At 37.6% G+C, this 12,893-nt stretch overlaps 1 protein-coding gene and 1 long non-coding RNA gene across 51 annotated transcripts in view; one reads left to right on the top strand and one right to left on the bottom strand.

The window, feature by feature from the left end:
- znf185 (zinc finger protein 185 with LIM domain) overlaps window positions 1-12,893 on the top strand; it is a 77,103-nt gene that overhangs the window by 18,449 nt on the left and 45,761 nt on the right. For 48 of the 50 annotated variants that reach the window (XM_062045753.1, XM_062045751.1, XM_062045801.1 and 45 more), the window contains 5 exons: window positions 1,352-1,405; window positions 1,863-1,916; window positions 5,420-5,488; window positions 9,408-9,461; window positions 12,703-12,777. In XM_062045753.1, coding sequence (XP_061901737.1) covers window positions 1,352-1,405; window positions 1,863-1,916; window positions 5,420-5,488; window positions 9,408-9,461; window positions 12,703-12,777 — 306 coding nt within the window. The remainder of the gene's footprint in view (window positions 1-1,351; window positions 1,406-1,862; window positions 1,917-5,419; window positions 5,489-9,407; window positions 9,462-12,702; window positions 12,778-12,893) is intronic. The other 2 variants (XM_062045754.1, XM_062045766.1) reach the window with 2 other exon arrangements.
- Window positions 4,557-7,849, bottom strand: LOC133649052 (uncharacterized). The gene is made up of 3 exons (XR_009825973.1): window positions 6,790-7,849; window positions 5,394-5,454; window positions 4,557-5,069 (listed from the first exon to the last, which is right to left on the bottom strand). It is a non-coding gene; the product is annotated as an uncharacterized LOC133649052 (long non-coding RNA).

Below are 12,893 nucleotides of genomic sequence, written 5' to 3'. Positions count from 1 at the left end.
CTTTGCAATCTGCTAGTAAAAGTTTCAATCGATCAATCAAACAACCTGCAAATCAGATGGAAAATTAGAGGGAACATTGTTTGGGGGTATCCATAATACGCTGATAGGGAGAAGTTTTTATTTACACGATAAGTCGGATGTGTCTTTACCTCCGTGGCCGACTCACCGAACCCCTAGGGTTCGATCGAACCCAGGTTAAGAACCACTGCTCCAAGCTTTTTGTGGCGCTAAGTTTGTGCCCCCATTTTGGACTGGAAGGGTTCGATTTTTTAAGTTACTAATTAAATTGACCCCTCTTCTGCTCCAATTGCCAAGAGAACAGTGCACATCCATATTGACATGAAAGTGGTCAGACTATTTCTGATCATGCCCTAAACAACCACAGACAATTCCATGTCTACTGACATAACATAAAATAAAAATAACAAGGGCTGTCAAAATAACAGGTTAACTCATGATTATTCAGAAAAAAATATCACATTAATCATGTGCATATGCAGATTGATCAACCAATTTATTTTATTCAACCGCAGCTGGTGGTTACCTAAAAACGGTTTGTTTTATGGTCATTGATCAGGTCGATGCATATATCAGCACAAAAAAGAGCGATGGGACTCCGACTTTTGCGCTCACTGGCAAATGTTATCACAAAATAAACCCTGACTGGACTGAAGTTAAAGTTTTGAGCAAATCAATGTGTGCAATCAAGTGAAACATTTTAACAATAAAGATGATGATATAAGAACTACCGTATTTTTCGGAGTATAAGTCGCTCCGGAGTATAAGTCGCACCGGTCGAAAATGCATAATAAAGAAGGAAAAAAACATATATAAGTAGCACTGGAGTATAAGTCGCATTTTTTGGGGAAATTTATTTGATAAAAGCCAACACCAAGAATAGACATTTGAAAGGCAATTTAAAATAAATAAAGAATAGTGAACAACAGGCTGAATAAGTGTACGTTATATGAGGCATAAATAACCAACTGAGAACGTGCCTGGTATGTTAAGGTAACATATTATGGTAAGGGTCATTCAAATAACTATAACATATAGAACATGCTATACGTTTACCAAACAATCTGTCACTCCTAATCACTAAATCCCATGAAATCTTATACATCTAGTCTCTTACGTGAATGAGCTAAATAATATTATTTGATATTTTACGGTAATGTGTTAATAATTTCACACTTAAGTCGCTCCTGAGTATAAGTCGCACCCCCGGCCAAACTATGAAAAAAACTGCGACTTATAGTCCGAAAAATACGGTATCTAATCTATTCATCAATTCATTCATGCATTTCCTCGCTCCTTACATCTCCATCTTGTCATTATTGTCATTTTGCAGCAAGGAGAAGGACGCCCTTAGCTCCCATGTGACCACCACAGTGACTGAGTACAGGTACTAACACTTATTGTAGTCATGTTAGGTAGGTAGGTAGCTACTTCAGCTTGCAGACAGCCAAGGCAAAGGTAATAAGTAAAAATGCCGGAAAATTCAAACAGCATTGAGTTTGACAAAGTGTGTCTCTCTTCAGCCCACATTTGTTTCCAAGTATAAGACAATTTCGTTTTTCCAGGGATGTTTGGCAACCCCTGGCGTAGTGTAACATAACACAACATATCAATCTTTTATAACGTAGCATAAAATAACATACTCTTTGATACGTAACATAATATACTGTAGCATAGCGCAACATAACCTTTTCATACATAACATAACTCAACAAATCTTTTATTACATAACATCACAATATGACATAACTTTCTATGCAGGCCCTCTTTTCTCCCCTCTTTAAGTAATTCATCCATTTCTTCACTCCTTGCCTCTCCATCATGTCATTATCGACTTTTTGCAGCAAAAAGAAGGATCCCCTGAGCTCCCATGTGACCAGCACAGTAACTGAGTACAGGTACTTACACATACTATGAATAAGGTTGTAATGACTTAAGTTCTCTACAGTCAATATTTTCATTATTCATCGCCTTAAATCATTCCACCATTCTTTTCTTTTTGCCTGTGATGTGTTTGCATACACCTTCAAAAGTGGGTAATTGCACCATTGACCACGGGCCGGATAAATCATATACAAACCCCGTTTCCATATGAGTTGGGAAATTGTGTTAGATGTAAATATAAACGGAATACAATGATTTGCAAATCCTTTTTAACCCATATTCAATTGAATGCACTACAAAGACAAGATATTTTATGTTCAAACTCATAAACTTAATTTTTTTTTGCAAATAATAATTAACTTAGAATTTCATGGCTGCAACACGTGCCAAAGTAGTTGGGAAAGGGCATGTTCACCACTGTGTTACATGGCCTTTCCTTTTAACAACACTCAGTAAACGTTTGGGAACTGAGGAGACACATCTTCTCAGGTGGAATTCTGTCCCATTCTTGCTTGATGTACAGCTTAAGTTGTTCAACAGTCCGGGGGTCTCCCTTGTGGTATTTTAGGCTTCATAATGCGCCACACATTTTCAATGGGAGACAGGTCTGGACTACAGGCAAGCCAGTCTCGTACCCGCACTCTTTTATTATGAAGCCACGTTGATGTAACACGTGGCTTGGCGTTGTCTTGCTGAAATAAGCAGGGGCGTCCAAAGTAACGTTGCTTGGATGGCAACATATGTTGCTCCAAAACCTGTATGTACCTTTCAGCATTAATGGCGCCTTCACAGATGTGTAAGTTACCCATGTCTTGGGCACTAATACACCCCCATACCATCACATATGCTGGCTTTTCAACTTTGCGCCTATAACAATCCGGATGGTTCTTTTCCTCTTTGGTCCGGAGGACACGACGTCCACAGTTTCCAAAAACAATTTGAAATGTGGACTCGTCAGACCACAGAACACTTTTCCACTTTGTATCAGTCCATCTTAGATGAGCTCAGGCCCAGCGAAACCTACGGTGTTTCTGGGTGTTGTTGATAAACGGTTTTTGCCTTGCATAGGAGAGTTTTAACTTGCACTTACAGATGTAGCGACCAACTGTAGTTACTGACACTGGGTTTCTGAAGTGTTCCTGAGCCCATGTGGTGATATCCTTTACATAATAATGTCGCTTGTTGTTGCAGTACAGCCTGAGGGATCAAAGGTCACAGGCTTAGCTGCTTACGTGAAAGTGATTTCTCCAGATTCTCTGAATCCTTTGATGATATTACGGACCGTAGATGGTGAAATCCCTGAATTCCTTGCAATAGCTGGTTGAGAAAGGTTTTTCTTAAACTGTTCAACAATTTGCTCACACATTTGTTAACACAGTGGTGACCCTCGTCCCATCCTTGTTTGTGAATGACTGAGCATTTCATGGAATCTACTTTTATACCCAATCATGGCACCCACCTGTTCCCAATTTGCCTGTTCACCTGTGGGATGTTCCAAATAAGTGTTTGATGAGCATTCCTCAACTGTATCAGTATTTATTGCCATTTTTCCCAACTTTTTTGTCACGTGTTGCTGGCATCAAATTGTAAAGTTAATGATTATTTGCAAAAAAACAAAGTTTATCGGTTTGAACAACAAATATGTTGTCTTTGTAGCAGAATTCAACTGAATATGGGTTGAAAATGATTTGCAAATCATTGTATTCTGTTTATACACTACCATTCAAAAGTTTGGGGTCACCCAAACAATTTTGTGGAATAGCCTTCATTTCTAAGAACAAGAATAGACTGTTGAGTTTCAGATGAAAGTTCTCTTTTTCTGGCCATTTTGAGCATTTAATTGACCCCACAAATGTGATGCTCCAGAAACTCAATCTGCTCAAAGGAAGGTCAGTTTTGTAGCTTCTGTAACGAGCTAAACTGTTTTCAGATGTGTGAACATGATTGCACAAGGGTTTTCTAATCATCAATTCGCCTTCTGAGCCAATGAGCAAACACATTGTACCATTAGAACACTGGAGTGATAGTTTCTGGAAATGGGCCTCTATACACCTATGTAGATATTGCACCAAAAAGCAGACATTTGCAGCTAGAATAGTCATTTACCACATTAGCAATGTATAGAGTGTATTTGTTTAAAGTTAAGACTAGTTTAAAGTTATCTTCATTGAAAAGTACAGTGCTTTTCCTTCAAAAATAAGGACATTTCAATGTGACCCCAAACTTTTGAACGGTAGTGTATTTACATCTAACACAATTTCCCAACTCATATGGAAACGGGGTTTGTACTTCAACTGTATAATCTACTCATCATACAACACAATTAAATACATAATTATACAAACACCTTACATAATTGTCCATACGTTTGATATTTCTGGTTGACAAGTAAATTGCTATTTCCTCGAGAAACCCCGCGTTTGACACCTGTGGTCTAAATTGGCCTCCGATGAATACATGAAAGACTTCTTAAACTGTTGTAGGCTGTTGTTTCCATTAGCTACCCTATTTTCATTAAAAGAAATTAAAAATAAATAATAAGCACCATCGTATCACAGTATTTCTTATAGTTTATGGCAGATATATACAGCAATGACTTTACTGCCAGGTCAAGTTTGGCCTGTCTTTAATGAAAAAACAGTATGGATCCGAATGGTGACACACCTCTTTTATTTTTCAAACCAAAATCAAAGACAAATCCAATTTTAAAATCATGATTTTAGTATGAGTATATTAACAGCTGGAAGCTTAGAATTAAAGGTGATAACTGCCGTCTTAGCTGCTTGACAGTTTGATGACTGCTTTTTTAAAAAAAAATCAACATTATCCTTAAGTTAGCGTCATAACTCCTCATCAATTGTTTGCTAACTTCCCCAATATTGCTTTTTTCCAGTAGTTTTCCATCAATTACCATGCTGATATGAGTGGCAGGAAAAAAAAAACACATAACATACTAAAAAAAACATTTGATGTGAAACATAATATATCGTAGAATAGCACAACATAACATGATATCATGAGTTTTTATAACATAACACCACATGATAATAACATAACTTTCTATTCAGGGCCTCTGTTCTCCCCTCTTTAAGTAATTTCCTCGCTCCTTACGTCTCCATCTTGTCATTATCCTCTTTTTGTAGCAAGGAGAAGGATCCCCTGAGTTCCTATGGGACCACCACAGTAACAGAGTACAGGCAGTTAAATAGGCAGTTTGATCTGCTGACAGCACTTTGTAACATAAGATACCATTTCATAAGAAAGCAAAACTGAGTATAACATACAACAGGATACATAAACAGATGTAAAGTAAGTCAAGGTTGCAGTTTTTTGTCATCATTCTTTCACTTCATTCCATTCAAACCATTATTTTCTTAAGGAATGTCACCTTTCCTGGCTCCTCTTACATCCTCTCACTTCCTGGATCAGAACAATCTGCTGTTTGCTTTCCTTACCTTGTCAGAGTTATTTTCATGCCACACCTCCCTTACCTCCTCTTATGTCTCCACGTCTGCAGTCGAGAAGATTCTGCCCTGCCTGCTCCCCCCAGTCCTAAACGTTGGAGTAAAGAAGTGACATTCGAAAGGTATAGAAGGAGACTCAAATCTAACGTCAGAAAGATGCTTCTAATCTAATTTGGCGCATGTTTTTGTTCACTTCTTGTGCTCAATTTGTAGCACAAATTAAATATGTAAATAAAGGGTAAAGTTCTTTTGAATAATTAGTTAAATAAATTGTGATTCACATAATTAGTAAAATAATAACATTGTCTCATTTTTCGATAAGGTTCAAGATGTATGTCAGGATTCTTTGCACTTTGTAAACACTTTGAATTTGAACCGTTTCTTAAACTGGATCATATTAGTATCTTGTTTGACTTCTTTGCCTAATCCATTCCATAATTTAATTCCAAATACTGATTATACTAAAGGTTTTAAGTGTTGTACGTGCATACAAATGTTTTAAACTCCTGTGGCAAATTTCACTCCAAAATGAACCCTGATTGAACTTTCATTTCATTTTTTTTTTTTTTCATTTATTTATTTATTTCAGGCAATGACATAAAAAAGTACAAAGTTGACAACACATAATAATATAAATGAATATAGTGCAAAAGGTAATGTATAGTATGTAATGCATGATTGTCCAGTTTTGCCTGAAAGGGAGTGGGAAGAAGATAATTTATTTAATCCCACCCTACTTCTCCATTCAGTGATTATTCACATGAGTTTTACTCTTACTTTGTTCAAGGATTATAATACAAATGTTGTATCATAATGGCATTACCACAGGTAACAATAATTATAACACTGTAACAATAATTTGTATCAACAATGTAGGAATAATGAATATACCAACAATGGTAATAGACAACATAGCAATAATGGTAAGGAAACATCGAGCACATGTTAACACTTTGAGACAACAGCAGGTCAAATTAAAGACCCTCATCTCTATATTTGAAAAAGACCCCATGTTTGTATAATAGTTTAAATCGATTAATAGTTTGGCATTGCTTGTGTTGTAAGTCCAATTTGTTCCATAGTTTTACTCCGCATACAGACACACAAAAACATTTATGAGTGGTTTGAGCTCTCGGCAATAAGAAATATCCAAAGCCTCTCAAGTTACTTTAGATAAAACAGGTACCCGGTTTTGAGCAAATAAATGTAAAAACATGTTCCTCGATGACATTTTGACAATGAAGTTACATTTGTGTCCAAATATTGTGGCCTTTTTTTAGTTCATTTAAATAATCAAAGCGAGTAATAATCTATGAGTAATCAGGATTAATCTAAATTTGAAAGTGTGATGAATCTGTATAAAAAATAATCAATTGACAGCAGTAAACATAGCGTAATATAACATAAGACAACATAACTTAACTGATTATGTCCTTGCAGTGGAGATAAAGTCATCTTCTGTATTTGTCCAGTTCCTTAATGTCTTTAACAACACGTACTTTCACTTCTGAATCCTGTCCTACATTTTAACTTGATGTAGATTTTACAGTTAGCACTTCAAGGCCCCTGAAATTTTCCCTGCTTCCTCAACTAGTGTGCCTTTTTGGCGATGTCAGCATTGTGTTTTGTCAGATACTCATTGATGTAGACGTTTGTTCCCTTCATTTTGACTTGCTGCGTCCACAAAGCCGTTTTGTTGGTGGACAAATGATGATGACATGTGTGGCCTTATTCCTGCCAGACATTGGAATGCATGTTTCGATGTTGTTAACACATTCATCCCCTTTGATCTCAGAGTGTTGTCCATCTGTTGCACTGTTGAAGTAGCAGCATATTGTTCTTATCCTCTGTTATCAGCTGCTTTTCCATTAGGCATGCGTGTTATCTGAAGGCCAGTCATAATCACATTGTTCATGCGAACAGACTCGTGTACTTCCTGAATCTGACACATCTTTTGATTTCTGATTCTTTTCATTATTTTCCTTCTTTAATACATTCACTTCCTCCTCGAGTCCAATCACTTTTCCTTCCAGTCCATCCATTTGTTTACGCAGTATTGCAGTATCATCACAAAGTGTTGCAGAATCCTTCCTCGCTTCCTTAATATTTTACAAGTATTTCATGTCCTTGTGCTGTCTATCAAGCCTAGCAGACACTTTAGTCTGGCTGGCTCCCATATTATGCAACATCCTTTTTACTTCTTGAAGGCTACCTGACTATGGACTCTCTTTCATATACTCTTCCTCTGCATTTGTTGGGGTAGAAGACTTTTTTCTTCCCATATATTTTAGGTTTTGACGGCTTTGAAGCGTGAAGGTTAGAAGTGGTGAGCTTGTCTTGCTAGACATCGACAGTAGCCATAATTAATCTTTTCCAAGGAGTTAGTTTCTCCCACCGGACGATGTTCAAGCACAGTAGTATCCGCAAACAGATCTGGAATTATGGTCAAAATATGTGGTCCTGAGGAGTACATTAATATTTCAAGTACCTTGAATCAATACAGAGCTCTTTCAGTCACAGTCCTTTCTTACATGAAGTGACATCACAAAATAACATGCCTGTGGCGTTTTGCTATGTTTTGAAAAACGTGCAAATTTTATGGCCATTTTCGTAGCAGTCCTGCGGTGCATTTACAATGCAAACCATTTTTATTCATCATGGAAGAGGCTGGCACTAACTGCAAGCATGCGTTTCAGAGTCTAGATGCAAGAAAATGCATATTACAAGACATTTTTTTCATATAGGAGATATGTTGATATTATATCTTCTATATAAAAAAAACTATTGTCATTAAAAACACATCAGCACACACCAAAACGCATCAATTTAATTCAGCCCCTTAAATCATCAATCTGCTGAACAATTATAAAATTATATTGCTGAATAGACAATATGTCTGATATTTTCAATTTTGACAGTCAATATATGTTGACAAGCATACATAGGCTGGAGCTGCAGCGTTATCGCCTCATTTCTCACAGTCGTTTGTGTAACTGTGTCAGTTTGCACATACTTTTCAGACATGCTAAATAAAGATGCAAAATAGCGCTAGTAGTTGACTTTTGGTCTTGACGCGTGTGCTAAATAATTGTATTGCATCTTCTCCTCCCAGTATTGAGGGCGTGATGGTCAGCAAATATCCTGCATATTCATGAAAGACAGACACTCTAAATGGATTGCATTTAGCGTGTCTGCAATCTTCTGCGCACAAGTTTAGTCCATTAGCTTTACGTGTGTTATCAATTTTGCACGTGTTTTAGTACATGCAAACCTTTAGGCGATCAGGCCCATAATGTTTTTCTGTTAATCAACTTAGAAATACAACTAGTGTTTTGCAGACAAGACATGATTAATAAGGGAGAAGAGTTGTTAAATGGCACTTAAAAGCGAGCTAGCAGTATTACTACTATTAAGTTAACATGTACCCCTTTGATACGATAACCACTTGTAGCTTCCACGTTGGACAATAACAATGAATCTCTGGAGTAACCCAATTGCATTAAAAAAAGACTAAATGTCCTTGCAGTAAAAAGTCACCTTTGGGGTTCAAAGACCAGGTGCTACAGTAGGCAGATAACTCTAGTTTGGTAGCTATTTTAGCTATATAGCAGACTGACAACCAAGGCAAAGGTAACAAATAAAAATGTCATAAACTCAAACAGCAATGATTTTGATAGTGCGACAAAGTGTGTCCCTTTTCAGCTCACTTTTGTTTCTAAATATCGGACAATTTCGATTTTCAAGGGATGTTTGGCAACCCATGGTGTAGTATAACTTAACACAACACATCAAGTTTCAATAACATAGCATAACTGACACTTAAAAAAACTTTTAACACATAACATAATATAGCGTAGCATAGCACAACATAACTTTCGTATACAGTATAACATAACCCAACAAATCAAGCTTTTATAACATGACATAACATCACATTATATTACAACTTTCTATTCAGGTCCTTTTTTCTCCCATCTTTAAGTAATTCATGCATTTCTTCGCTCCTTAACCCTCCATCTTGTCATTATCGTCTTTTTGCAGCAAAGAGAAGGACCCCCTGAGCTCCAATGTGACCACCACAGTAACTGAGTACAGGTACTTACACCTACTGTAAATAAGGATGTCAGGGGTAAAGATGTAAGTTCTCTACTGACAATATTTTCATTACACATCACCTTAATCATTCTAACTGTTAATCATTATTTTATTTTCGCCTGTGATGTGTTTGCATACACCTTAAAAAGTGGGTGATTGCACTACTTGTCACAGGCCAGATAAATTATATACTTGGAACTGTATGATCTACTCATCATACAACACAATTAAATACATAATAACACAAATATCTTACATAATGTAACTGTATGATCAGTGCCAGAGTTTGGTCCGCATTGCCGGCAGTAAGTCGGACACGTTTCCAGTGAGGGTTGGACTCCGCCAAGGCTGCCCTTTGTCACCGATTCTGTTCATAACTTTTATGGACAGAATTTCTAGGCGCAGTCAGGGCGTTGAGGGGATCTGGTTTGGTGGCTGCAGGATTAGGTCTCTGCTTTTTGCAGATGATGTGGTCCTGATGGCTTCATCTGGCCAGAATCTTCAGCTCTCGCTGGATCGGTTCGCAGCTGAGTGTGAAGCGACTGGGATGAGAATCAGCACCTCCAAGTCCGAATCCATGGTTCTCGCCCGGAAAAGGGTGGAGTGCCATCTCCGGGTTGCGGAGGAGAGCCTGCCCCAAGTGGAGGAGTTCAAGTACCTCGGAGTCTTGTTCACGAGTGAGGGAAGAGTGGATCGTGAGATCGACAGGCGGATCGGTGCGGCGTCTTCAGTAATGCGGACGCTGTATCGATCCGTTGTGGTGAAGAAGGAGCTGAGCCGGAAGGCAAAGCTCTCAATTTACCGGTCGATCTACGTTCCCATCCTCACCTATGGTCATGAGCTTTGGGTTATGACCGAAAGGACAAGATCACGGGTACAAGCGGCCGAAATGAGTTTCCTCCGCCGGGTGGCGGGGCTCTCCCTTAGAGATAGGGTGAGAAGCTCTGTCATCCGGGGGGAGCTCAAAGTAAAGCCGCTGCTCCTCCACATCGAGAGGAGCCAGATGAGGTGGTTCGGGCATCTGGTCAGGATGCCACCCGAACGCCTCCCTAGGGAGGTGTTTAGGGCACGTCCAACCGGTAGGAGGCCACGGGGAAGACCCAGGACACGTTGGGAAGACTATGTCTCCCGGCTGGCCTGGGAACGCCTCGGGATCCCCCGGGAAGAGCTGGACGAAGTGGCTGGGGAGAGGGAAGTCTGGGCTTCCCTGCTTAAGCTGCTGCCCCCGCGACCCGACCTCGGATAAGCGGAAGAAGATGGATGGATGGATGGATGTACCTGTATATTAGGATTCTTCTTCTTTATACTTTGTAAACACTTCGACTTTGACTTATTTGCTCTTTCCTTCCATAATTTAATTTCAAATACTGATTTACTAAAGGTTTTAAGTGTTGTACGTGCATACAAATGTTTTAACCTTCCGTAGCAAATTTCACTCCAAAATAAACCCTGACTGGACTTTAGATAAACACCTACCAGGTTTTGAGCAAATAAATGTAGTGCATTCAAGTTAAACATTTCAAAAAATATTCCTAGATGACATTCTGAAAATATTTTTTTTAAGTTAATTTGAACTATGTAAGCGAGAAATAACCTGTGAAAAATCAGGGTTGAACCAAAATCAAAAGTGTAATTAATTAAAAAATGTTTTAATTAATAAAAAAAAACATTTGACAGTACTAAACATAACATAGCCTAATATACTGTAACTTAAGACAACATAACATAACTAGTGCTGTCAAATGATTACATATTAATCATAGCAAATTGCTTTCATGCAAAATTTAAAGTACTTCAAAAAATACCTTGATATTTTGACAAAAATGCTATTTTATTTTCAGAATGTCATTTAAAGTTTAATTCAATATTTTATTTGAAGGTTTTATTTGTTTACTTAAAACTAACATGACATAGCATAACCACAAAGTACCTTTTGATGCCCTAGCATAACATAACATTTTAATGCATATCATAACGCAGTGTAGAGTAGCTTGGCATATTATAACAATGTAGAGTATTATATAACATAGGCTATGTTATGCTTAATCCATCTTTCCCGTGTAAATTATGAAAAGAGACACATCTATTCTAAATACCGGTAGTACAAACACACTGTTTGTTATTCAAACAACTTAGATATACAACTAGTGTTTTAAGATAAAACATCATTATTATAATCACAACAAGGCAAGGCAAGACAACTTTATTTGTATAGCACTTTTCATACACAAGGCAGACTCAAAGTGCTTCACAGCACAACATGTGGTACAACAAAATGAAATGAAAGAAAATAAAAGCAATATTAAAATTCAGACAATAAAAAATAGAAACAGTGCGGACGTTAAAAGATTAAAAAAATTAGCTGAAAGCTAGGGTGAACATAAAAGTTTTCAGTCTAGTTTTAAAAGTAGTCAGAGTTGGGGAAAGTCTGACATCATCAGGAAGTTTATTCCAGCTATTTGTTGCATAGTGACTGAATGATGCTCTCCCTTGATTTGATTTATACTTCGGCCCTAGACCATGTAGTGATTTATATGTGAGCAAGAGGATTTTGAAATCAATTCTCTGATGTACAGGGAGCCAATGTAAGGATTTAAGAATTGGTGTAATGTGCTCACATTTTTTGGTCTTTGTTAGAACTCTAGCAGCAGCGTTCTGAACAAGCTGTAGCTGCCTGACAGTTTTTTTGGGAAGACCTGCAAGGAGACCATTACAATAGTCTAGCCTACTGGTAATAAAGGCCTGTACAAGTTTTTCTAAGTCTTGAGCTGACATGAGCCCTCTAAGTCTTGTTACATTTTTGAGGTGATAGTAGGGCGATTTTGTTACTGATTTGATGTGACTGTTGAAATGTAAATCAGAATCTAAAATAACCCCAAGATTTCTGGCTTTATTTGAGGTTTTCAGGGACAGTGATTGAAGGTGTTGGATGACTATAAACCTTTCTTTTTTAGCACCAAAAACAATTATCTCAGTTTTATCTTCATTTAGTTGTAGGAAATATTGCCACATCCAGTGTTTGACTTGCTCAATGCACTGGCACAGAAGATCTATGGGGCGATAGTCATTTGGTAATAGCGCTACATAGATTTGTAGCGCAAGAGAGAAGAGTTCTTAAATGACACTTAAAAAAAATATTCCTCTCACTTCCTGGATCAGAACAATCTGATGTTTGCTTTCTTTACCTTGTGAGAGTTATTTTTATGTCACCTTACCTCATCTTATCTCTCCTCCTCTGCAGCCGAGAAGATCGTACACTGCCTGTTCCCCCCAGCCCGGGACGTTTGAGTCAGGATCTGCTCACTGAAATAGAAAGGTACAGAAGGATCCCCAACTCTAAATGACACTTAAAAAAGAGAATAGAATGGAATAGAATATATCTTTATTGTCATTGTACATTGTACAACAAAATTGTAAGCAAAACTAATTTAG

Source organism: Entelurus aequoreus, linkage group LG04, assembly GCF_033978785.1.
Source record: "Entelurus aequoreus isolate RoL-2023_Sb linkage group LG04, RoL_Eaeq_v1.1, whole genome shotgun sequence".
Taxonomy (NCBI): domain Eukaryota; kingdom Metazoa; phylum Chordata; class Actinopteri; order Syngnathiformes; family Syngnathidae; genus Entelurus; species Entelurus aequoreus.
This window is presented reverse-complemented; position numbering and strand designations above follow the sequence as displayed.